Source organism: Vitis vinifera, chromosome 11 (assembly GCF_030704535.1).
Source record: "Vitis vinifera cultivar Pinot Noir 40024 chromosome 11, ASM3070453v1".
Taxonomy (NCBI): domain Eukaryota; kingdom Viridiplantae; phylum Streptophyta; class Magnoliopsida; order Vitales; family Vitaceae; genus Vitis; species Vitis vinifera.
The window spans coordinates 6,342,201-6,364,585 of NC_081815.1; the positions used below are offsets into that span (position 1 = coordinate 6,342,201).

A 22,385-nucleotide genomic window follows, 5' to 3' on the forward strand; every position below is an offset into this window, starting at 1 on the left:
GCATTCCACTTGGTGAGGCACTGGAGAGTCATCTCGAACAGAGCATTCCACACAAGACAACTTAAAATGTGTCCCACTCGACTCATGTCTACGAGGATGCAGCGCAAGCAGAGAATGTCGGCCACCATCGACCTCAGTGTCATGCTATCAAATCGACAGACGACATAAGAAGCACGCGCCAAGCCAAGCTCGTACAATGGGGCAGGTATAGCTCGTGGGCTATCGACATATAGCGCCTTGTCGGTCACTCACGCCATGAGCCCACCATTAGATACAGTGCTTAGGAGGAGCAGGCACGGACACATAGAACCTTTCTTTGAAACACCCCTCCTGGTCAAGCAACCAACTGCCTCAACCGTCCGAGGGGACTTTCTGAGAGATCCTCAGGAACTCCTTTTGCAGGTCGCCTCGGCTGACCCTTTGATGCTATTCTGACCAGTGTCTCATCAAAAAGTTCGTCCCAACACAACCCTCATCACGGCACATGATCAGGAGGGGAGCATCCTTTAGGACTTTTTTCCTTTTTGGTCAGAACATTTTTTATGAAATAGCCTGTCAACAATAATGGTTTCCTCTTTCAAGTACTTTTCATCTTTAGTAACTTTCAAGCATTTTGCCAGCCACTAGCCAGTAATGATTTCCTTAAGATGGTGATCACAAAAGGCTTCTCAAAATGAACCTAATTAGCTTCTAGATCAAGGTCCATTCCAATTAACTTTCCATTAAAGTTGTAACTGAAGGAAGCAAGCATTCACGTAATTCATAGAAGTGGAGCACCAGAGGGGCATCAAGAAGGTTGAAAGCTGAAAACATGACAAATATCATAGCTGGCATTAAACGTAACTACTCTAATGTACAGAAACTTAGAAGTATACCACTCAAATATACATTAAAGAAACTACACTATCTAATGCGAAGAACTAAACTAGAAAATCTCTATGGAGCCTTCTCTTCATATGGAGCTCCATAGTTTCTAGGCATATGCGTCTTGGTATAGACACGATGTCGTCGCTCTCTTGCATAGATTACCCAGAAGATTAATGACATCATTACAGCAACAGATACCATTACTAACCCAGTGTATATCCATTTACTATATTTCCGCAACTCAGGACAATGATCATCACTGATAACAGTGAATGTTTGCCTCACAAAAGTGCAGTCTTGGAGATCAACCAAGTATGGACCATAATGATACAAACCATAGCTGATGTTCACTGCAGCCGCCATTTGATTATAGTAGGAGGGGGTCAGTCGACCAGGAGTGGTACATATTCCAGATGCAGATACCTGACAGACATAGTTGCTCCACACCTGCTTGAAACAGATATTCAGATAAATTAGTCGTATTCTGAAATCTCAGATAACATTCATATTGGGAAAACTATGGTAGAGATGACTGATGAGGTAAAGGTATGTTTCAAACCACCAGAGAAGACCAATAGCCATTCCAAAAACTTAGTAGGACTGTTATATCAAGTACAAACTATAATCCTCTACAATATTAAAATCCCAGAAAATCATCATCACACATAATAAAATCATAAGACCTAAAGAAAAGGCCAACAGGGAGAATATGCTTCTAAAATCATATTGAAAATTACTGGCAGTTTATAATCTTGGCTATTAATGAGAGATTTTCTGGATTGCTGATTGAAGGTGAATTGTCAAAATGATTTAAACTAGAACATGACACCTAGGTAAAATTTCAAAAAATGAGTTTTAGCTATAAATGGAACTGCAGAAAAGCTTTCTGCTTTGCTAGGCTCTCCTAGGTGCCCCAATCTTACTGTATACTGCCTGTGAATTCCTTCTAGGCAACTCTGCCTTTGTTTTGTGCACCATTGATATTTACCTGTGTTGCATTGTCCAAGTCCACTTCACCAGCTGAACATTGCCTAGCTGTGAGATCAGCATTAAACGGGTTGCAGAGAACTGGAACCAATGGACCAGATTGATTGAAATACAAAGGAACAAAGTTGGGTGCAAAGTTAATATTGCTGACATTGGTGATGACAGTATTAACCACGGTGACAAGTTGGTAGGTAACATCCTTAGTTCGCAACAAGGTTTCCTGAGCAGTTGCATTGTCCACACATGGCAATATATCATCTAAAGCTGTACGGGCAGTGGGGTTCTGTACCCATTCATCCATTGCAACACATGTGTCTGCCACCACACTGGTATGTGAAGGAAAACAAGTCAGATTTAAAGATTATAGGTCAAGTACAGAAGTTAAACCAACAAATTGAATCATCAAACATTACAAAAGAAACAGCATCCAAAATCATTATCACTTCTAACATGTATGCAGTTCAGATCCAGCCAAGTTACATGACAACCTTTTTCTCTTTTTAAATAATGACATATCAAGTACTTGACATTTGTTTAATAACTTGTTACAACTCTTATGCATTAAGATTTTTAGTAATTCAAAACACTATCATAATTTTTAGGATTAGGATATTGAATGGCATATTGCAGCATTTTTCTATGAGAGGACAAAATGGAAGTGATGAACCAATCACAGGCCAGCAAAGAACATTTAAAAATATTTAACATCAAGTTAAATAATGGGTAGAATAAGGCTTAATCAAAGAACCACAAAAACAGTTGAAGAATGGGTAGTGTGTTAGAAGTCAAGCAAGTTATAGCATCATTTTGAACACCCTAAACTTTGTAATCAAACTAATGCCACATTACTCTCAAATTTTATTTCAGAATAACACAAGTAGCATAAACTATTTGTGAACTTGCTCACAGAGTTTATGAATTGATCGGGATATGCAGGAAGGATCTGAGTGATTCAATGTTCAGAGTGGCTACTAAGAATACCAAATGTGACTTGCCCAAGTCCCATATTGACATATTATGATGTGGCTAGAGGTGTTGTCAGTCCATATGTAGGAAGGGTCCTATATTTCTCAGTAGATTAAAACTGAACAAGGACTGCTACCAAAGGATGCAATTGGTTCTCAAAAAAAATTCAATAAACAGCCATTTGAGAATTTAACAATGTGCACCAGCTAAAGAAAAGTAGAAAGCTTGTGTGAAATCCTTCTTCAAAGTTACCTCAATCCTGCTTCAAATTCTCAAGCAATGGGGACTAGCTATACAAAGTTTTTTAACTTCATTTTTTAGATTTGTATCTTATTTATGTTCTAATACAACCTCAATAGGAATCAAAAAATAGTTTTAAGATAAATCATTTGGTCATTTGCATTAGATTTGCTTTAACCATGAATCTCATTATATTTTATGGCTGGAAGTAGAAATTGACATCAAAATCATTGAAGTCATGAGAGGGATGAACATAATCACACAAATAGTTGGCAGTTTCTCTACAATGAGAAAAAAAAATTGAAAACAGAACCATCGGGAAACATTTATCATGTTAACAGTTTAAAGAAATGTAGAGTAATTGACACATCTTAGTAATTTGCGGCTCAACAGGAACCATAGCATATCTCCAAGTTAATATTGAAAAATGATTAGAAACTTACAGAACAGTTGCACTATGCTATATATTAAAACTTAATATGAAACACAAAATATCTCCATCAGAACCATAACACATGCTAATAGCAGCCATTGACAGAGAACCAAATACATGAATGCTGAGGTAAGAGGCTACAACAATGATAGAAATAATAACCTATCAGGACTTACTTGTGGAGGAGGAGAAATATGCCACACAAAATAAATGTGCTCGTAACAAGAATCCACCCAATGATCACTAAACTGCAGCACATTAATCATTCAAGTATATATTTTTTTTAAGCAAAGATGAACACAAAAAGAAAAAGGGAAGTGCCATCAAAACTAAGTAATTTAGGACGGATTATGAATAGCAACAACTTGAGAACTTGAGAACTAAACAAAACTTACAAGTATACAAGACACTGCAATCCCAGAATGGAAAATACTGCAACCAGTAATCAACAAAAATAATGTTAAAAGAAAACGAGATATAAGGATGACAGGTCAGATTTTTTAGACTTTGCTAAATTAGATACAAGAAATAACAGACTTACAAAACCCAAGAAATACCAAAAGAAGCATGACAGCGGCAAGAACAATAAGAGCCAACCTCCTGCAGCGCATAATAAAAGGTAAACTTGATGATCAGAATATCTTCCTACTGCATTATAAACCACTAAAAAAATCATAAGAGCTTGTAATTACACAGCATCCAAGAGATCCTGTATGTCTTTTGAGTTCTTTTGAGTCTTAGTGTCAAGAGTGGTAGCAGAAGCATTAATCTTTGTTTCAGCATGATCAATGTTGGTCTGGACATTTGCAGGCAGAAAACTAGAACCTATTCCAATTCGCTTAGCTGCAGAGAGATATTCTGACACATTCTTAAGGTTTTCAGAAGTTGTTTCTGCCTGATCCACCACATATCCCAGTGTGCTTGTTGTACTGCCATGAAACTTTCCCTGACCAGTGTACAGAACAACACATCCAATTCTGCAATCATAAATATAGTGAGAGAGTCAACAGTGATCAAGAAAAACAAGCATCAAGACACATCCAATTCTGTCCAATCCTTATGCTTCTGTAACAGCTGTGTATATTGTAAGAATAATTCCATATATCCAAAATAAGAAAATGCTGATGTCATATATCAAATATGAGTTGTCCTGATAACAAAATTCCATTCTTTTGCTTGGAATCTATTACTTGGTATTCAGAACTCTAGATTTCTAACCTCGAGTTCTTAGAAGTCTAGACTTCAAGCATATGTACATGTATTCCTTTGTGCCCCAGTTGTTCATTTATTGGCATTCCCTCTATTTACTTCTCCACATGCAATGAATGGAAAGGGGGTGCAGATGAGGGAATGCTAGTTTTTTATGTACATAGATATAGATACATATTTTCTGGCTCATTGTTTAAAAGCTTCAGATTCGGAGCAAAAGGTAGTCAATCAACGTTAGACAATGCACAAGCATAAGCAAAAGAAATAGATGTTTTGGGTGGGTGCAGAGAGAGAAAGCAGAGAGAATTACATGGCAGCAATGGTGAAAAGTATGAGCAAAATAAGAGAGAGTGCATAGGCCGTTCGAGAATAGCCATAAGGTTCTCGTCTACAACAGCAATAACAGAGACAGATGAGGGACAAGCATAGCCCAAAGAGCACAAACCAGATTCCACCAAGGACGAAAAAGGGAACTGCAGTGTAACTCACAGACTGCATTCAAACATTACCCAGAATGAAAATGAGACGATAATAATAATATTTATAACAATGATGATAACAGCAGCAGCAGCAACAAAAATTAAATTGACCAAGACAAGCAGCACAATAAGTTAAACAATGATAAGAAAGCCCAAACAGAGCCTAAGAAAGTCCAATACCCAGGGTCATGAATTGAAATTCTTACAGACTATTAAAACTAATCACATTATCACATGAGAAAAGCAATTTTGAAGATAAAAGAATTTGTTAATGGATTATAGGACCTCATACTTCACCACAAAGATTTACAATATGTTTATAAGGGAGGAATTGGAGGGAAAAAAAGGGAAGCAAATTAGAAGTTGGAACCAGCAAACTCCCATATCTGGAACCAACAGATCTGTAAGGAAAGGAATTAAGAAAGGGTTTAAAGAGATTAGAATAAATATATTCTATCAAAAAGCTGGTGAATTTGGACAAGAATGCATTTTCACATTTAAAAATTCGTTTCTACGTGCCTATTTTCCACATTTCTGCTTTTACTTTAATACCAGAACGGAAAGGCTATGTCAATGTTCAACAAGGTAAAATGTGAGAGAGAAAAGAAAAGAAAAAATATTTTATTTTCTTTAAAAAAAATGCATAAGTTACTATCTAACTCCAATAATAGTATATTTTCTTTCCTCTTTTTCATACTAAAGCCAGAGAAAATCTTTTTCCTCATTTTTTTTTCTTTCGTTGGTGATTTCCTGGACAAACATAGCGATAAATTTCCGTATATTAATTCATATTCCTGAAGAAATTAAGCAAAACGGATGACAAAATACGTTATATTCATTACAGAAAACTACAACCCAGTACCAAAAATGCAAAACCCAGGTGAAACAACGGGTAAAAGATATTTACAAAAAGATAAAATAAAAAAAGAAGAAGAGAGAGAGAAAGAGAGAAGAATAACCAGATAAGGAAAATCAACCAAAGGTTTAGAAAAACTTACAGCCCAGTAATGGCCATTACTGATATTCCACCCACCAGTGTAGTAGCTGAACCCATCGGAAGGGTCTTTCCTGTGAGTTCTTTTGGCAGCCAGTATCAGAGACGAGTTGTCCCCGCTCCCTTCTGCAAGAGACCTCCTTGTCTTCCATGGAACCAACCCACCATTTTCCCGCCCTCCAAACACCTCTACACCACCCAAAAAAACCCCCAAAAATCACCCAAAAAATAAAAAATTCAGAAAACCTAGTTCCAGAACGAAAAAAAAAAGAAAAAAAACTTGCGTTCAGAAAAAGCAGGGAAAAATAAAAGAAAAGAAATACCTTGAACACGTAAAGGCTGGGGATGGTGCAGTTGAGAACTTCCATGGGAGAATGTGAAGGAAGTAGAAGCTATGAATATACAAAAGGGAAGAAGAAGAAGAAGAAAAGCAGAGTAAGATCTCAGATATAGCATGATGCTTATCTCTCGCTCTGATACAGCAGGCTCCCCTCCGGTCTGCTTTGAGAGAGAAGAAGAGGAGATTTATTACTATTTTACGAAGCTGAGATCCTCGGCTTTTCGTCTTTTGCGCTTATCTCAACCCATTACCATTTCGGCCTCTATACTTTGTCGGTATTCCATCTTTTTTAAATGACAAAAACACCCCTCTCTCTCTCTCTACCACAAATTAATCCACTAATTAAGTTAACTAATTCCCCCTCCCTAAACTCTTTAGTGAAGTTACGACTCCGATTCCAAGGTCTGCAACACGGCATTACTGACTTCGAAATTACAAAACTACCCTTTCGGCAAATACCAAATTATATCCTCAATAATGCTTTGGAAATTAACAAAATATTTTTAAAAAATAACAATAATTGTAACAATATCTTTTAGCAGTCCTTCCGAAGGCTTCAAGCTGAAGAAGGGCTGTTTGGGTTTCAAATTACGTCCTTGTCCTCCTACCGAACGACAACCCAAGAATGGATTTGGTTTTGGGCCATCATGGTCATGTTCGATACTGTTTTTATATTTTAATTTATTTTTATTTTTCTTGTGATTTTATTTACTTAATTTCACGTTCCTCCACGTTTTATTATTATCATCATTGTGACGTGGCAATAATTGTACGCCTTGTCACGTCAGTTTCCTTTTGACCATAGAGTGTGGCACAAACGCACAATTATCAACCAAGACCAAAAGTGGAAAATTAGGTGAAAATAATGCCTTAAATTTTGATTTATTTATTTATTTTTAATCAGAAAAGGCCCCCAAAAAAAATATAAAAAAATTGTATAGTATTTACAGGTGTCACCTTGGGTGGACGTAATAATTCACTAATTCCAAACCATTTTAGAATTCCCAGTGACAGCTTGACAACTACACAAGGATTGTTTAGACCTTCCACATAAAGCAGTAATTTCCTTTTTGAATCTGAATCATTTTGTTGCGGGGCATTTTGGTCCATACAGTTCTGGATATGGGGTTCTGGGGGTGAGATTTTTTTGAGGAAGCATGATGATGACGTGTAATGAAGCTGTCCCAAGACAAATTTCAAAAAAAAAAAATTCTATTTTTAAGATATTTTTATATGTCAAAATTTTTATCCTCCATGATTGCATTCTTATACAATTATATTAAATAATTTATTTGGAATTTAAAAAAAAACTGAAAAATTAAAATAAAAAATAAGTGATTTTTTAGAAATAGAGCTCATCTTTTAAAAATTATCATTTGCATGTAAAAAGATAAATTTGTTTTTAAAAAAGGATTAGTTTGAATTTAAAAAAAAATGAATTTATTTTTTAAAATATGAGTTTAATATAAAAATGAAATAATTTTTCCAGAAAATAAATTCAATATGAAAAAATAATTCATATTTTAATATAACAACTAAATTCGTTTATTTTTGTAGTTATTTTATATATAATTATTTTTGAAAAATAATATTTAAAAAAAATCTCACTTTAGACATTTCAACTTTAAATTTTAATAATAAGCAAATTGAATTAGAAATTTGTGTGATTAACGTTTTTTTTTAAGACAACACTTAAGCTCTATTTGATAATTATTTTCTCTAATATTTATAGAATAAAAGTCTTTTAATAATTTTAAAATATTTTTAACTTGTTTTTAATATTTTAAAATATATTTAAATTTTTTTATATCTATTATTTTATTTTTAATTATTTTACATGTAAAACAGTTCTAGGCAAACATGCCCTTAAATAATAGCCTCTTCCTATGAGGCAGCCCAAGTTCCAATACTTTAAGTTCACGCCTACATTTGTAAACTTAAAAGCCACACTCAAAAAGTTGTCACGGTTTAAGCAAGAGAGAGAAGGCCCAGAAGGGAGAGGAGGAAATTTGGGGTGGAGGATTTGTGTGAAAACGTGAGAATGTGTCGTTTTGTAATTGAAAGTGTCAGCCACCTGTCAATTTTTTACAATTCTGACAAACCATCGTGTCCGCCTCCCCATGTTCCTGCTCTGTGGTGTCTCCGCGTGCCTTTCTCGCTCCTTTGGATCTACGTAAACTATTCCCATAGACCCATCAAATTATACCATACTTTTTATATATTCAAACTATATCTTTTTTTTTTTTTTTTCATACCATGGGGCGTAATCTTAATCGAAGAGACGCCAAATGGCTGGAAAAAGCTTAGGTCCGGTACACAAGGTTGCTAATCCAACATTAGTCTACAAAATGATTACTTAATTATTAGGGATGACCGTGACCATGAACCTGTCCTTGTGTACAGCTGGCAAATTTTTATAAACAAACCCTCGAAACCTCCCTCTATACTTCACACAGGTTCCAAACTATAATTTGAATTGCGCCGTCACTGGTTTTACATTCGTAGACATCTGCCAACTCACTTTTATAATCTCCTTGCCTTTCTTTAATCACCTTTACCTGCTTCTATTTTAATTCATAATCAGACTTTATTTTTATTTTTATTTTTTTTTTTAAATGAGTATTTAGAGGATGAGATAACTGGTGGTTGAGGTGGAGAGGAGGCATTGGCATGTGGGTGACAACGTGGCATTGTAATGGTGTTGAGATTTGAAAATGACTAACTAATAGGACAATGGGAGTCAGAAGTGAGCGGACTGCAAGGGGGTCCAAATTCTGAAAAGCAGAGCTCTTACAAACTGCATAGGAAATAGTCCCTCTTTTGACTACTCCGAAAGAAGTTGCTCCCACCCATATCACAGCTGTTCATTCTCTTATTTTAAAAATTAAAACCCAAAAATAAATAAATAAATAAATTCAAGATGCTGCATTTGCCCACAAATACTCAATGATGTGCAATCATGTCTTCACGTGCATTGATCCTGTCTCCTATGATTGTTTTTTTTTTTTCTCTTATTTTTCAAAATTAGTGTTGGAGCAATTTATTAAAAATTATATTTTAAGATTTAATATTATTAACCATAAATAACAGAAAAATAAACAAAATATAATATTTTTAAGATGGTTTAACAATCTACCACTAGAAGAAATAAAAGAAATTATAATAATGAAACTCTTAAAAAAAACATTATCAATTAAGACTACATTATTTCAAAAATGAAATTCTAAATATAAAAGAGTTAAACGATCCCATGAGCTGATGGGACAACTTAATCCCCGATATTTTAAGTAAAGTATAATAAAATTGAATCAAGCTTTTTGGAGTAAGTGGTGATTTAATTTTTCAAGGAGAATATGGAGTGGTTAGCTTAATTCCCGAAAGGAGAAAGTATAGAATTAGAATAGGATGCTTAGTAAAGACTAAAAACCAAAAAGAAGAAAGAAAAAAGGAAAAAGAAAAAAAAAGCATACGATGGGGCCTACAATTGGGAAAAGATGCCCAATTTAAAAGACATTAGGCCCCAACTTTGGTAAAAATATTGAATGTGATATTGATTAGGGTCCAAAGGTTTGGTTCCAAGTGCCTCATCAAAGATGCAAGATGATATCTGAGATTATGATATGTGGGCTTAAGTTTTGGTTCCAACCCAAGTTTGAAAATGATGGACATACACTTTACCTACAACTAAAAGGATGTTTGAAACTTACAGGCGCGTCTGAGTCGGTGCATAACTCAAATTTCATTTTATTTTTGATAAATAATTGGTAGAAAATATAACAATTTTAGAACCCATTTTTTAAAGGGATAATTTCAATTCAAATACTTAATTAAAAAAATATTTAAAATTAAAATAATTTCAAAAATTCTTATCCATGAAAAAGAGGGGGTGGGTTGGTTTCTTTTCTTGAGCTAATGATTTGAATGTGACAATGAACTGGGGGAGCCCTTCAATCTTGTTGCTTCTTCAACGGCTAATTATAAGGGCAAGAGACGCGCATCAAAGCTATTCAAATCACTAATAAAAACTTGTCATAAATTGGGGCCCCTGCCGTTGAATATCTTGAGTGCATCAACAATTTGCTTCATTTTTTCAACCCCAGATTTTGGCCCCTGATCACAAATCTTCAAGGAAGAGTAAAGACAATGACAGTTTTTGGCTCTAATGGACCTCTAATCTTTACCCGTTATCCTCATAATCAGTGGGCGATGACTTTAATTTTTGAGCTCAAATTAAACTCTCTCTTTGAGTCCCAACTGTGAGTGAAAGGGTCGAAAATTCATCCATTTATGCATGTTAAACTCGTTACATATTTATGAGGCCAGTCCAGGAGCCCAGTATTTTGGGCTTAAAACTGTTTAAATTAAGCCCATGAGATCGCAAAATTGTTGATTGAATTATTGGGCTCAAGTTTGCTGGTTGGGCCTTAAATTTTATTTTCTTGGGTTCTTAACTAGGATAACCTGGCCCAATATCAAGTTTTTCATTTTCCTTGTAACATGTTTTTTACCTTTAGTTTAAATATAGTAAAAAATAGAAGAATATGCAAACGACACCTTATTAGTGAAGTTTTCAACTCATATCAAACAAGAAATTTGATAAAAATATTTACCCAACTGTTTTTTTTTTTTTCCTTTAAATTTTTTTTTCCACAGCCATGACATGACAGAAAGAATCATACGATCATGACTTACAAGTCAACATTTCGTTCATCATTTTCTTTAATGTATTCTTGATTATCTCCTAAATTTTAGGTTTGATTGGCTTTTTTTTTTTTTTTTTCAAAATATCCCCATAAGGTCACGTGTAATTAATAAATAAAATCAAATACAAAAATCACGAATTTGGGTGAATTTCAGAATATGAAATCTGCCACGTCATTAATTCTAATGCATCAGAATCATGTCCTCATCTCATCATTAACAAGCTTTGGAAACCCAAATTAAATGAGGAGGGATGAAATGATGAAGAAATTGCTTCACAGACTCGCCTGCTTTACAAACATCATGATGCCCTTTTCCCATTTCATTAAGTCCAGTTGTCAGTGTTAACTTGTTAAGCGTGGTAGGTTTTGACTGGTCAAAAATTATTTTGCTATAAGATCACTGAATGAAGGTGGTGTCTCTTACGGTCAAAGTCAAAGGAAACCCCTCCTTCCTTCCAAGATTTTTACTTCTTTTGGGACCTCCAGGCTCCACCATGTGAGGGGTGACAAAGATTACAGTGTTTAATAATCCTTTTTTTTTCCCATGGAGCTTCCATGCCTTTCTTCATTATATTCTTATGTGCAGAAGGTTACTTCATCGTCTGCAAAATTCAAAATTTGCGGTTCAATTAGGTTTATAATATATGTTTTTCAAATGACTTGTTTGATTTAATGTTTAGAAAATCGATTCTGGGAAGATAGAGATGCATTGAGAAGTTCATGGGAATCAAGTGGAAGGCATGAAGGGAGGGAGATGGAGGCCGTCCAAGATGATCATGACTTAAATTAATATCATTATGATATGAAAACCTTAGAAAAATGTACAAAACCATAACTTGGAATTGGGAATCACGTGATGCCATTAAGACAAAACTCCCGACCAACTGAATAATTAACTTAAAACCCTGAAGAGAACCTTAGAGAAAGAGAGCTGTTGAAGAAGCTAGGGTCAGTCAAAATCTCAACAAAAAAAAAAAAAAAAACTCAAGTAGTAGAAGCTTGTTTTTTTTTTCTTTCAATTTTTGTTCTCCTTGATTAATTTATTTTCTTTGGCTAACACATAGGAGATCTATGAGGAATGCCTTTTCTTCTACTCATGCTTGTAGCCATGTCCTCTTCTGAAACCTTACTAGCTGATCTTCCACACACATACAGTCCACTCCGCTTCTTTCGGACTATCTCAGTGCACATCATGCTCATGTTCTCCGAACCGGAAGAGCCCGAAGACGAGCTCATTGGCTCATCGCAGTCCACGATCGTCGAGTGGGGTGTCTCATTGGTCATCTCATCCTCTCCCATGTCTGGAGGGACCAAGAAGTCTGGACTGAGTTGTAGAGAGTGGCATGTCCTCAAGTATGGGGAGAGGTCCTTGTTGTGTTTCAGCAAAAAGTCCACCTGATAATTAAGATCATGAAGAAAAGATCAAAATCTCGTCATCATCAACAGGCCTTTTCTCCCCCCTTCTGTATTATGATATGTAGAAATACAATATCATGGACCAAAATTCAAGTTGACTGAATGCAATAATTCGACAATTGAATTCAATTATGAAAGGAAGTGCAGTTATATTTGGAGGTTCTTTCAAATGAAATGATTATCAAACTACAAAGAAATTATGAAGAGGATGCTACCTTGCAGCCAAGAGAGCAGTGGATATAAGGTTCTTGGAGGCTCCTGTCACAGGAAGTACAATAGTTTCCAGACCCTTTAAACTGCCTATTCTGAGGTCGTTTCTTGATGAACACCACTTTTGCGCTATTAATAGTATAGGCCTAAATGAAATTTCAGCTATGTCAGAAGGATATATATTAAAGACAACAAGTGTCAAGATGCAAAGAGAGAATTCAGAATATGGAATTCTCCAGGTTGCACCAACCTGAACATTGGAGCAGTCTATGAGCTTCTCGAGGTCTTCCAATCTGACAACATCATGATACACATAACGACGAACCTGAACAAGCCTATGGAAGCGATGGAACTGCAAGCAATGAGGGCAAATACTGGTGCAACAATCCAAACAAAGGATATTCTTCTCATTCTTCTTTGCAGTTTCATGAATTGAGCAGCTCACGAAGAATTTCTGGGTGTAGAGGGCTTCCAACCATGCTGGTTTCTGAATTCCCTATAAACCATTACAGAACAACCCATGAATCATCTGTACTGGAAAGCCAATAAAAATTGAGTAGAAAGAGGGAGAGCATACCATGATCATATCAACACAAGAAAGAAAGACTGTCACTCCTTTGAGTTGTTATTGAGAAAGTGATGCAGAAGAGAGCAATAGAGAGGGAGTAGGGTATGGAGATAAGAGTATTTATGGAGGGTCACAAGAGAGGTAAGGGTATATATTTATTCATTGAAAGATACACGGCATTTTGTCAAGAAGTAGGGCTTGGAGAGAGAGGGAGAGAGAGGGTGAGAGAGAGAAAGCATTAAAGAAAGGGAGTAGGATATGAAGAGAACGTGGGCGCTGTTTCCGTGTCTCCCATACTCTACAATCCCTTTAAACAATTCTTCTAATCTCCTTGGCTCAAGAGCTGTTAACCCTAAACCAACTAAGCTCTCCTTGGAGGAGCTGCCCTTAATTGTAAAAATTTCCTCTCCACAGTTATTTTTTTCATTTGATTCCCATCTCTTAGTTGGTGAAATGTGGTGGAGCTGGCCTCTTTGTCTTGAACTTTGAGATACTTCAATTAATTTTTATGTTTGTATACTCCCTTGTATTCGCTTCAAGTGGTGACAGCTTCATACAGCTCTCTTGTTCATGCAACAGTCATGGGTACACAATGATCATCTCCATTGGAGACATTTTTGAGCTCTCAACTATTGGCAGTATCTACTAAACTTGACTCCAAATACCATGAGTACTTTTCGCTACTTCCCTTTTTGGACTTTCTTCACTACTCATTATATATGCCTCCTCTAAGTATAGTTGATAAAGCTTGGGGTATTGCCAGTGGTTTATGTAATTTTCTCAGAAAATCTTGAATTGATGTTTTCCATTGAGCACCCTTTCCTTTACTGGTAATTTGGTCCAACTCCTAAGTCCTAACTAAAGTAACCAAAATTTAGTGCATATGGGAGAATGGGGCAATTTTTTTAAAGAAGTTTCTAAGGGGTCCAAAGCTATAGCTAGGCAAGCCTATAGAACACATGTCTAGCTATATAGCTAGTATAAAAAGAAGATCAATATATTATTAAGAAGACGAAAGTTTGTGCCTGCAAAGGGTTGGCGACCGACCTAAGTTATGACCCAATTTTCAGTCTTCACATTGACAATTTCAATAAAAAAAAGGAAAAAATCTTACTAGTACAATTCCTATTAATCATATAAATGTGCACGCCCTTGTGAGTTTGCTGGGAAAGCTTTTGATATATGTTCCCAACTCAAGAAATGAAGTTTGATAGAGGATTTGCTTACAATGTTATGCCGGTTGACAGCTGCAACTGGGTTAGAATTGGGTCACGGACACAAATCTCCCAAGGAGTTAAACTCATCTAATTAATTAATCCATTAATCTTTGTTGATTTCCTAAGTCAAATAAACGATGACCCAAAGCTAACTAAAAGTGCCATTCACATTTAGTTACACCATGCATTACCACATTCAAATGATCATCCTTTATTCTAATTAGTGGAAAAGTTAATTAGTTAGGCAGGAGTACTACTAGGGGGCAGCTAGGATATTGAAATCTCCTACATACCATCATATTCAGCCCACTTTGCCCGACGTTCCTTCATTTACGATTTGTTTGGCACTTTTTCTTCACCATAAGATGTCGGGTTTTGACAATATATGTCTGCGTTGAATCTGGTCAATAATAAGTTGGCAATTATCATCATTTGATCGATAAAGCAACAGGACATGTCCGAGGAGACCTGGTTTTGGGGGAATGAAACATGGCAACATTCAACCAACTACTCCACTAATGAAAAACTGTGCTTAAATTATGCAGTTTTGCTGCAAATATCGACAGACAAAAACAACTCATTCAGCACTACCATACCCTCAAAAACTATTCCCATCATTAATAAGCCTATGAGTGCTAATTTTGAGGAGGCCTTGCCTGTTTGCATCTCTAAGCTTTAACCAAGAGTTAATCTTGGGTTTTGAATGCTATGAAATTAATTATCATACACAGGTTATATTATTAATAATATTCCCTCGATACCCTTCACTCCTCCATTCAGGCTGCAGCTTGTTTGCTTCATCCAGTCACCAGCCAGACCATGTTACTGCACTTTAAGTTATGCTAGCTAGCTAGCTAGCTCTATATACCTTCAGGAATCAGCTCCATCAGTTAAGCAAATGACAAGTAGTATGAAACTTAGTAGAGTAATATTCAATCCATCAGATGATTACATAGCAATTAGGCCAAAAAAGGTGTTCTTACAGCCCCAACAATGCCCTTGATTTTAATAGTAAGAATCTTTAGTAGCTTCAGATTGATTTGTATGATTCTATGGCTTTAATCAACTGCAACAGGAAATCAACTGCAATGGAGTTTGCATGAATTTCATGTACTACTCTTCACGATTTTCCTCAATCGATATGCTGTTGCTTCAATCCCAGATGAAGAAGAAAATGTGAGTTCATTTGCAAAAGGTAAAATCACATGATAAAAGAAACCAGCAGGTACGAATGCATGCTTTGTTCATATCCTAAACTGATGTGTAAAATCTTGTTCACTGTCAAAAAGAAGGGAAAAGAGAAGTAGGAAAAAAAAGGGCATACGAGAACAAATACTTTTGCTGCCATGCACATTGCACTAAACTCCTCAAAAGTTTCCCAACCAAACACAGCAGTTCTGGGAAAAAAACTCAAAAAGAAAGGAAGAAAAAAAAAAAAAAAAACCTAATTAATTGTTTGCTTAGTTCCTAAGTACCTCTCATTAATTTAGTGCCTAAATTCTAACATAATCAAGTAAATTTTTCTTATTATTAATTTATGATATTCAAAGGCAAGAATCACTGTGTAAAAATCATTGAAATGATGAACAAGGATCCGCTCCTTTAAAGAACGGAATGAAGTACGTACGCTCGATTTCCTTTCCACCGGCCCTTCAGAAGATGGACATAACTTGGATCATAAACATGAATGATAGTGAGACTTTTCTCCTACCCTCATCCACAAGTTATACCCACCCTGCTTCCCATTACATGATAGCAATGGCGTGCCACAGGAACTTCTGTTGGGATATTTTAATTCAAAAAAAAAAAAACCTTGTAATTTCGTAAAAAAATATAGCTTGGCCTTGGCCTTATAAGCTACCCAAGAGTCCTCATCTCAGTCACTCGTGTTCTTTTTTGAAATTTTTTCTTTAAAATAGAAATATTAATTTTTAGTTTACAAGCCAATTAATTAAGTGTATCATATTTGGTAATCCAGGGGCTTCTATTATACCAAGCTCTTACAAGAGAAATCAAATTCAAATGTTGGGTTATCGAAAACCGAAACGGTGCACGTGTGCAAGTAATATAATATCTGAAAAAGATGGGGGGAAGACAGAATTATAGAAAGAAATCAAAGAAAAGGGTAGGGGCGAGGGCACGTGATAAAGAGGGTCCCATGAAGGGAAAAGTAGTATTATAAGAATGAAGGTCACGTGGAAGGGATCCAATGGCCCTGACAAATGACATTTACAAAAAATTTATTCCCGTTGCCACATCCAAAGTGGTTGGGCCCGTGGTCAACGGTCAAAGGGCCCATTCACTGCAGGAGAGGGCAGGGCAGGGCAGGGAAGGGAAAGAACAAACAGAGGATGGGAATCATGGGATCAGCGTGTGAGCCGCACGAGGGGGGCGAGAGCCAAAGGGGCACTCCCCACTCCCACTCCCCCACGTGCCCTCATCCCTCCCTTGTATGCCCTTATTTTTAAGGCCATGGGTCACGTGAAGGCGCCCTTTCCTCAGGCCCTTTTCACATATCACAACCCACTAATTCAAATTATTATTATATTTTTTATCCCATCCAGGCAAATTATTCAAACAAAATTCATATGGTACAACCCCATTTCGATAATATAATTATAATAATTTTAAAAAATAAATAAATTCAAATATAAACATTTTTAAATTAATTAAAATAAATTATCAATTCTCACTAATAACATAACATTTTCAAGCCTTCTGTGCGGAAAACATGATGAATGATTGCTGAATTGTGCTTGTGTAGTTGATAAGGGCGCATGATCTGCACAGGTCTTCAATCTCCTTCTCCGTCAGATAGTTGGAGGTTTGAAGAATAGACTGTAACAAAGAAATTAATTAGCATTTGAGAATGTGTTTGATCGTATTCTTATTCTAAATGCTTTTAATGAAAATATTTTCTTTAAAAATGTATTTAGGTGAATCACCCGGAAGTACTATAAGTGATTTTTCAATTTTTTCGAAGTGTTTTTTAAATTTTGTCAAATTTCTAAAAGTACTACTAAATTGATTCTAAACTGAACTCATCCGCCAAAACCACAGGAGTTCACCAAAATTTTGGATGTTTTTCTCTTCATTGCGGGAAACTACAAACAATATTTAGTTTGGAACCCACGTTTACTATTATTGGGTCCTGGCCAACTAATTGAACTCTGAACTAGGGCACTAGGGTTAGAATCAAACTAGCCCAAATCTTCATGGCCTTGATCAACAAGCACACATTTGTTGCTTATGGAGAATATCCTAAAACATAAGCACGAACAGCTGCAGAAAGAATGAACAAGAATGAACATTACCTGTCTGAAAGGCCTTAATATCGCAGGAATGGAGGAATTGGTATAAATGGGTCGTAGAAAAGTGGTTCCTACAAAGATACCTCCACTTCGTAATATACGAGTGATTTCAGCAACCTGAGAAAAATCAAATGATATGATCACTAGTTGCATGGTGACATTAGATGCAGATACACACCCAATTGAGTGGCATAAATAAACGGTAGCTAGTTATCAAAATTTCACAGTTCAGGACAGGATCACATCCACCACAAACAAAAGAGAGCCACATTGAGAGGGACACAAACCAAACAAGAAACTGAGTCCATCATATTTCCAAATTTTTGCAGACCACATAAAAAGAAATGCATCAGAGTGAATCAACCTAAGTCTGATAGGTGGGACCTCTAAATTGACCTCTGAAAGCCTTGCAGATGATCGCATCAATATGCACTTACTAGAACACAGCCGTAGATTCTGAATGAACCAAGGGTATGGGGGGCAAATGACTAGAGCAGACTTTATCAAACCACATTCATTACAAATATGCTGAAAATTTTCATATATTGTGGAATCTCCTGCTTATAGCACATTTCTCATGGTCGTACTAGATTGATTCTACCAAAATCAAACTGGAAGCCATAAACAAGTCAACTATATAAAACTCCTATAACATTATCATCTGACATTTAGATAGTTAAAAATATGCTTCAATCTCCATGCTCTGATATTTACAGTCCTCATAAGAGTGATAGCATTCTCTCAGATCTCACATGTCTAGTACCAGGAAATATATTTACTACATTGAAAGATAGGTTTTTATTAATATATTTATCTATTTTTATTTTTATTTTTTATAATGTTCAGATGGGTCAAGGAACAGTTCGATACATGTTAACCCATTTGAAGATCACAATAGGTTAGTTGGTTAACGTGTCTCTGATGAACAATATTTATCTCCAGTTTGAAGCCTTCTACAAGCAAAAGACATGGCACTGGCAAAGAGCAGCAACAAAGCAAGATCCATGCAGCCAATAAAAAATAGATGGTATGGTATCATGTCAATGAGAATCATGCCATATATGCTCACTATTAGGTAAGGGTTGTTTATTTGTGGATTTCAAGCTTAAGGTCAAAGAATATTCAATGAAGGTCCTCCAACTTGCAAAACTGAATTAAAGAAAAGGGAGGAAAGAACTAGTCCTGCTTCAGAGTATAATAAAAAATCCCTTCTATTATACCATTTTATAGAGTCATTTAAATGCTACAAAAGCATACTTCAAATACCGTAAAATATAAAAATAACTGATTTAATTTCCATGGGGTAACCAACCACCCTTTTCTAGAACTTGCTAAATAGAAACTGGAGAAGAAACAGCACTTACTGCATTAGAAGGTGATGGCCAACAATGCAAAGCTGCACCGGCATGAACAGCATCAACTGAACCTGATGAAAAGGGAAGCCTAGAAATATCTGCTCTAACAAGAGCAAGATTACTGCACATTCTTCAGTGAAACATAGATCAGGAACGTCTCTCTTTCTTATAATGGATTGATAGCCCTAAAGGAAGTTTAAAAAGATACTGATAAAAGGTAGCAGATCTGATTGAATTATCTGACAGGAAGAGAAACTTACGTCGTTAAACTAGGGTTATCTTTCTTAATGAAATCATAACATTGATGAAGCATATTTTCGGAAAAATCAAGTGCAACAACTCCAGAATAGGTCCCAGATTCTGCAAATTTTCGAGAAAACAAGCCACTCCCACAGCTGACATCTACCAGAAGCCCACCTGCTGCAGGTTTAAAGTACTCTTGAGCCATTTTGAACTGCACAATGTCAACTTTTATGTGATTAGTGCCTGAAGCATAACCAGTAGGTCTGGGACTTAAAGAGTTCCACACAAATAGTAGAAAGAAATGACTTCAGATTATTTCCATTTTGTTAATCACGAATTCATTTTTCAGGATAAAGTATCTTTCCATGTTCAGAGAGACGACTCAAAAAAAATATATGATAACTTATTTCCATCACAATTTATTCTTTTAGGATGAGTCCATGAAGTTCTTCAACCATTCTAGCCTCTATAATGAGAAGACATACCAAAGAAGACTAACCTCCTCATCAGGACCAGGGAAACCCCTCAGGTTAAAATTTTGACGCCAGCCTCTTTCATACAAAAATGAAACAAGTGGACTCCTAATAAAAGTGAAAGCACTGGATGTAAGACACGTGCATTTCCTCAAATGATTTGATCTGGAAATAAATACTTACCGGAATAACTCAGTTCTAACTGGTTGAGCTTCATTGTAGGCCTTTGACCCAGCAGTAATAGTGAGATCCAGATACATGTCTTTGCTGGAATATGACTTATTGCAAGTCTTACATTTGAAACCAGACCTGTAGATTGCTGGCCTGCAGATTGTGTAGTTCTTAAGACAAGGCCTAGCCAGATCAAATTGAGAGCAGAAAATAATTCAATCTCTACAGGCATTCCAACTTACAAGTTAAGACCTGGAGGGCCTTTTCTGATTAGCGGTTCATAACACACTGGACATGAAAACAAGTCAAAATCCATATCATTATTCAGCTGAGGGCTTGATTCCTGAAAATTCAAATCTTTACTCTCACTGATTTGATACTAGGAAGGAAGAGGAAAACTGAGAAGCAAATATAGAACAAAAATGATTCTAAATCTGTTTCATATAACTTACTAGCTACAAAACTTGTTCAACACTCTGCAACACAGATGGTTTGCAGCCTTGACCCACAAAACTAAAATTAGAGTTAAGCAACAGATGTTTTAATCTTTTTAAATACCTTAAACTTCATAATTGTGATAGCCAAGATCGATCTTGGATAGTATCTGCCTAACACCTCTTTATAAGTCTATGTTACTATGTAGCTTATTCCTATTTCCTACTGAAACATCGACTGGCAGTGCTATCATGTGGATGTACAACATAATTTGCAGTTCCTTATACCAGCCATGGGACATCAGCCACACCAATTCAGCTCTGTACATCTACTCCATAGAATATGAGATTTTCAAATGTTTCCAAGTAAGCCCATATATCCATCTTAGGGGTACAAAATTTTGGCGAAGTTGTTTCGATTGTTGCTGGTTACCAACTTATCTCCAATGTAGTACCAGCAAATTTTGGTTGTGGTGCATCCTAGTCAATCAGGCGTCTATTTCCCTACACAATCTCTATCCGTCATTTTTCTCTAAGTTTATGTTCCTTCAGTCTTTAAGGCATTCTGAACCAACAAAAACCAAAAAGTCATCCCCTGAGAGCATTGAAGATCAAAATATCACCAAATATTTGCATAGGACATGATGGAGTCATCCCCTGAGGGAAAATGTTGTCATGAAAATGAAATAAATGGAGACATATTGATTGTTCAATTTGGTTGATGAGAATCAAAATCAAAATTTAACATTCAACCATGCCTTATATAAGGCCATTTCTTTTCATTTTGGAACCAAGAAGTCAAACCATGAAAGAAAGAAACCTTTATTTTCTTTTTTCTTTTTCTTTTTTTATCTAAATTTCTTAGCAACCAAACAAAAGCAAAGAAATTTCCCCCCAAAAGAATCTTCCCGTTAAATCTGTTCAAAGAGTCGGATGCTGAGTTTTCAAATCCAATCAACAGTACTAAAACTAAAATTCAAACCAGATAAGCAGTACAAATAACAAGCACATTTGCCACGTTGACTTTTAAAGAAGAAAAATAAAAACCACTATTTTGGTTATAAGAGGATAAGAATCTAATTTTCTTCCCTTATCTTTGAACTTCTCAGCAACCAAACAAAGAAGAGGGGAAAATACCGGTTCAAGAGCAACTGCTGAGCTGGCTCGAAATCTCGAGGGGAAGGGCAGAGAGGAAATTTGGGGGCGAGAAATGAATTGGGATTTGTGAAGAAGGAAAGGGTACTTTGGAAATAGGGGTTGGTGGAGAAATGAAGCAGCCATCGCCATACTCAGACCCTCCTCTTCTTCGTTTTTGTGTTGTGTTTGGCTAGTGGAATTGTTTCAGTCGAGAATCTGATGGAAACGGTATGATCTCGCAAATTTGGCACCATCTACTTTGTCCATGGTGTGTGGCTTCGCCCATGGACCCATGATTAATGAACAAATGAAGGTGCATCTTTAATTTTTTATAAATATTAAAATATTATTTCTTTATTTTAAAAAATAAAAACATTTTTTGATAATCATCACACAATGAAAAGTAGAAATAAACATTTTTTTTAATAATTTTCAATGGATTTGGAGGATCTTTCAATATTTATAAACGGTATATTAATTATGTTAGAAGTTTATTAATTTAAAATTTAAATAGTAATTAGCAAATTTTTTTACTATTTAAAATTTAATTTTTAAGTCCATATTTTTTATGTAAAAAAATTCCATTTTATATAAAAATTATTAATATTTTAAATTTTAAAAATTATTTTTAT

General features: G+C 35.7%; 3 protein-coding genes across 4 annotated transcripts; all 3 read right to left on the minus strand.

The window, feature by feature from the left end:
- Positions 1-796: 796 nt before the first annotated feature.
- Positions 797-7,047, minus strand: LOC100267143 (uncharacterized). The gene is made up of 9 exons (XM_002268381.4): positions 6,499-7,047; positions 6,180-6,364; positions 5,013-5,194; positions 4,186-4,470; positions 4,035-4,093; positions 3,889-3,925; positions 3,670-3,741; positions 1,856-2,180; positions 797-1,314 (listed from the first exon to the last, which is right to left on the minus strand). Exons 1-9 carry the CDS (start codon positions 6,629-6,631, stop codon positions 937-939), a joined length of 1,656 nt encoding a protein of 551 aa, XP_002268417.1. The 5' UTR covers positions 6,632-7,047; the 3' UTR covers positions 797-936.
- Positions 7,048-12,231: 5,184 nt separating this feature from the next.
- Positions 12,232-13,483, minus strand: LOC100244833 (protein RGF1 INDUCIBLE TRANSCRIPTION FACTOR 1). Its single transcript, XM_002268273.4, has 4 exons — positions 13,422-13,483; positions 13,095-13,340; positions 12,850-12,990; positions 12,232-12,613 (listed from the first exon to the last, which is right to left on the minus strand). Exons 1-4 carry the CDS (start codon positions 13,428-13,430, stop codon positions 12,272-12,274), a joined length of 738 nt encoding a protein of 245 aa, XP_002268309.1. The 5' UTR covers positions 13,431-13,483; the 3' UTR covers positions 12,232-12,271.
- Positions 13,484-17,218: 3,735 nt separating this feature from the next.
- LOC100249966 (uncharacterized methyltransferase At2g41040, chloroplastic) lies at positions 17,219-22,058 on the minus strand. 2 transcript variants are annotated; one of them, XM_002268164.4, is made up of 8 exons: positions 21,754-22,058; positions 20,425-20,525; positions 20,195-20,335; positions 20,038-20,119; positions 19,556-19,749; positions 19,305-19,416; positions 17,944-18,057; positions 17,219-17,467 (listed from the first exon to the last, which is right to left on the minus strand). In XM_002268164.4, exons 1-8 carry the CDS (start codon positions 21,901-21,903, stop codon positions 17,339-17,341), a joined length of 1,023 nt encoding a protein of 340 aa, XP_002268200.1. In that variant the 5' UTR covers positions 21,904-22,058; the 3' UTR covers positions 17,219-17,338. The 2 variants fall into 2 exon arrangements, with proteins under 2 accessions (XP_002268200.1, XP_010656529.1); XM_010658227.3 differs by having other exon boundaries at positions 19,305-19,425.
- Between the last annotated feature and the right edge of the window lie 327 nt (positions 22,059-22,385).

What these genes read in the sequence shown, in the direction of transcription:
- LOC100267143 (XM_002268381.4), bottom strand. Translation starts at nt 6,631, where the DNA reads ATGCTATATCTGAGATCTTACTCTGCTTTTCTTCTTCTTCTTCTTCCC. An exon ending in CAGGATCTCTTGGATGCTGT is followed by an intron (nt 4,094 to 4,185) that starts GTAATTACAAGC and finishes TATGCGCTGCAG; the next exon opens with GAGGTTGGCTCTTATTGTTC. An exon ending in TTGCAGTGTCTTGTATACTT is followed by an intron (nt 3,742 to 3,888) that starts GTAAGTTTTGTT and finishes AATGTGCTGCAG; the next exon opens with TTTAGTGATCATTGGGTGGA.
- LOC100244833 (XM_002268273.4), bottom strand. An exon ending in TAGACTGCTCCAATGTTCAG is followed by an intron (nt 12,991 to 13,094) that starts GTTGGTGCAACC and finishes AATTTCATTTAG; the next exon opens with GCCTATACTATTAATAGCGC. An exon ending in ACTGCTCTCTTGGCTGCAAG is followed by an intron (nt 12,614 to 12,849) that starts GTAGCATCCTCT and finishes CTTAATTATCAG; the next exon opens with GTGGACTTTTTGCTGAAACA.
- LOC100249966 (XM_010658227.3), bottom strand. Translation starts at nt 21,903, where the DNA reads ATGGCGATGGCTGCTTCATTTCTCCACCAACCCCTATTTCCAAAGTAC. An exon ending in GGCCCTCCAGGTCTTAACTT is followed by an intron (nt 20,336 to 20,424) that starts GTAAGTTGGAAT and finishes CACAATCTGCAG; the next exon opens with GCCAGCAATCTACAGGTCTG. An exon ending in TATTAAGGCCTTTCAGACAG is followed by an intron (nt 17,468 to 17,943) that starts GTAATGTTCATT and finishes TCTTTGTTACAG; the next exon opens with TCTATTCTTCAAACCTCCAA.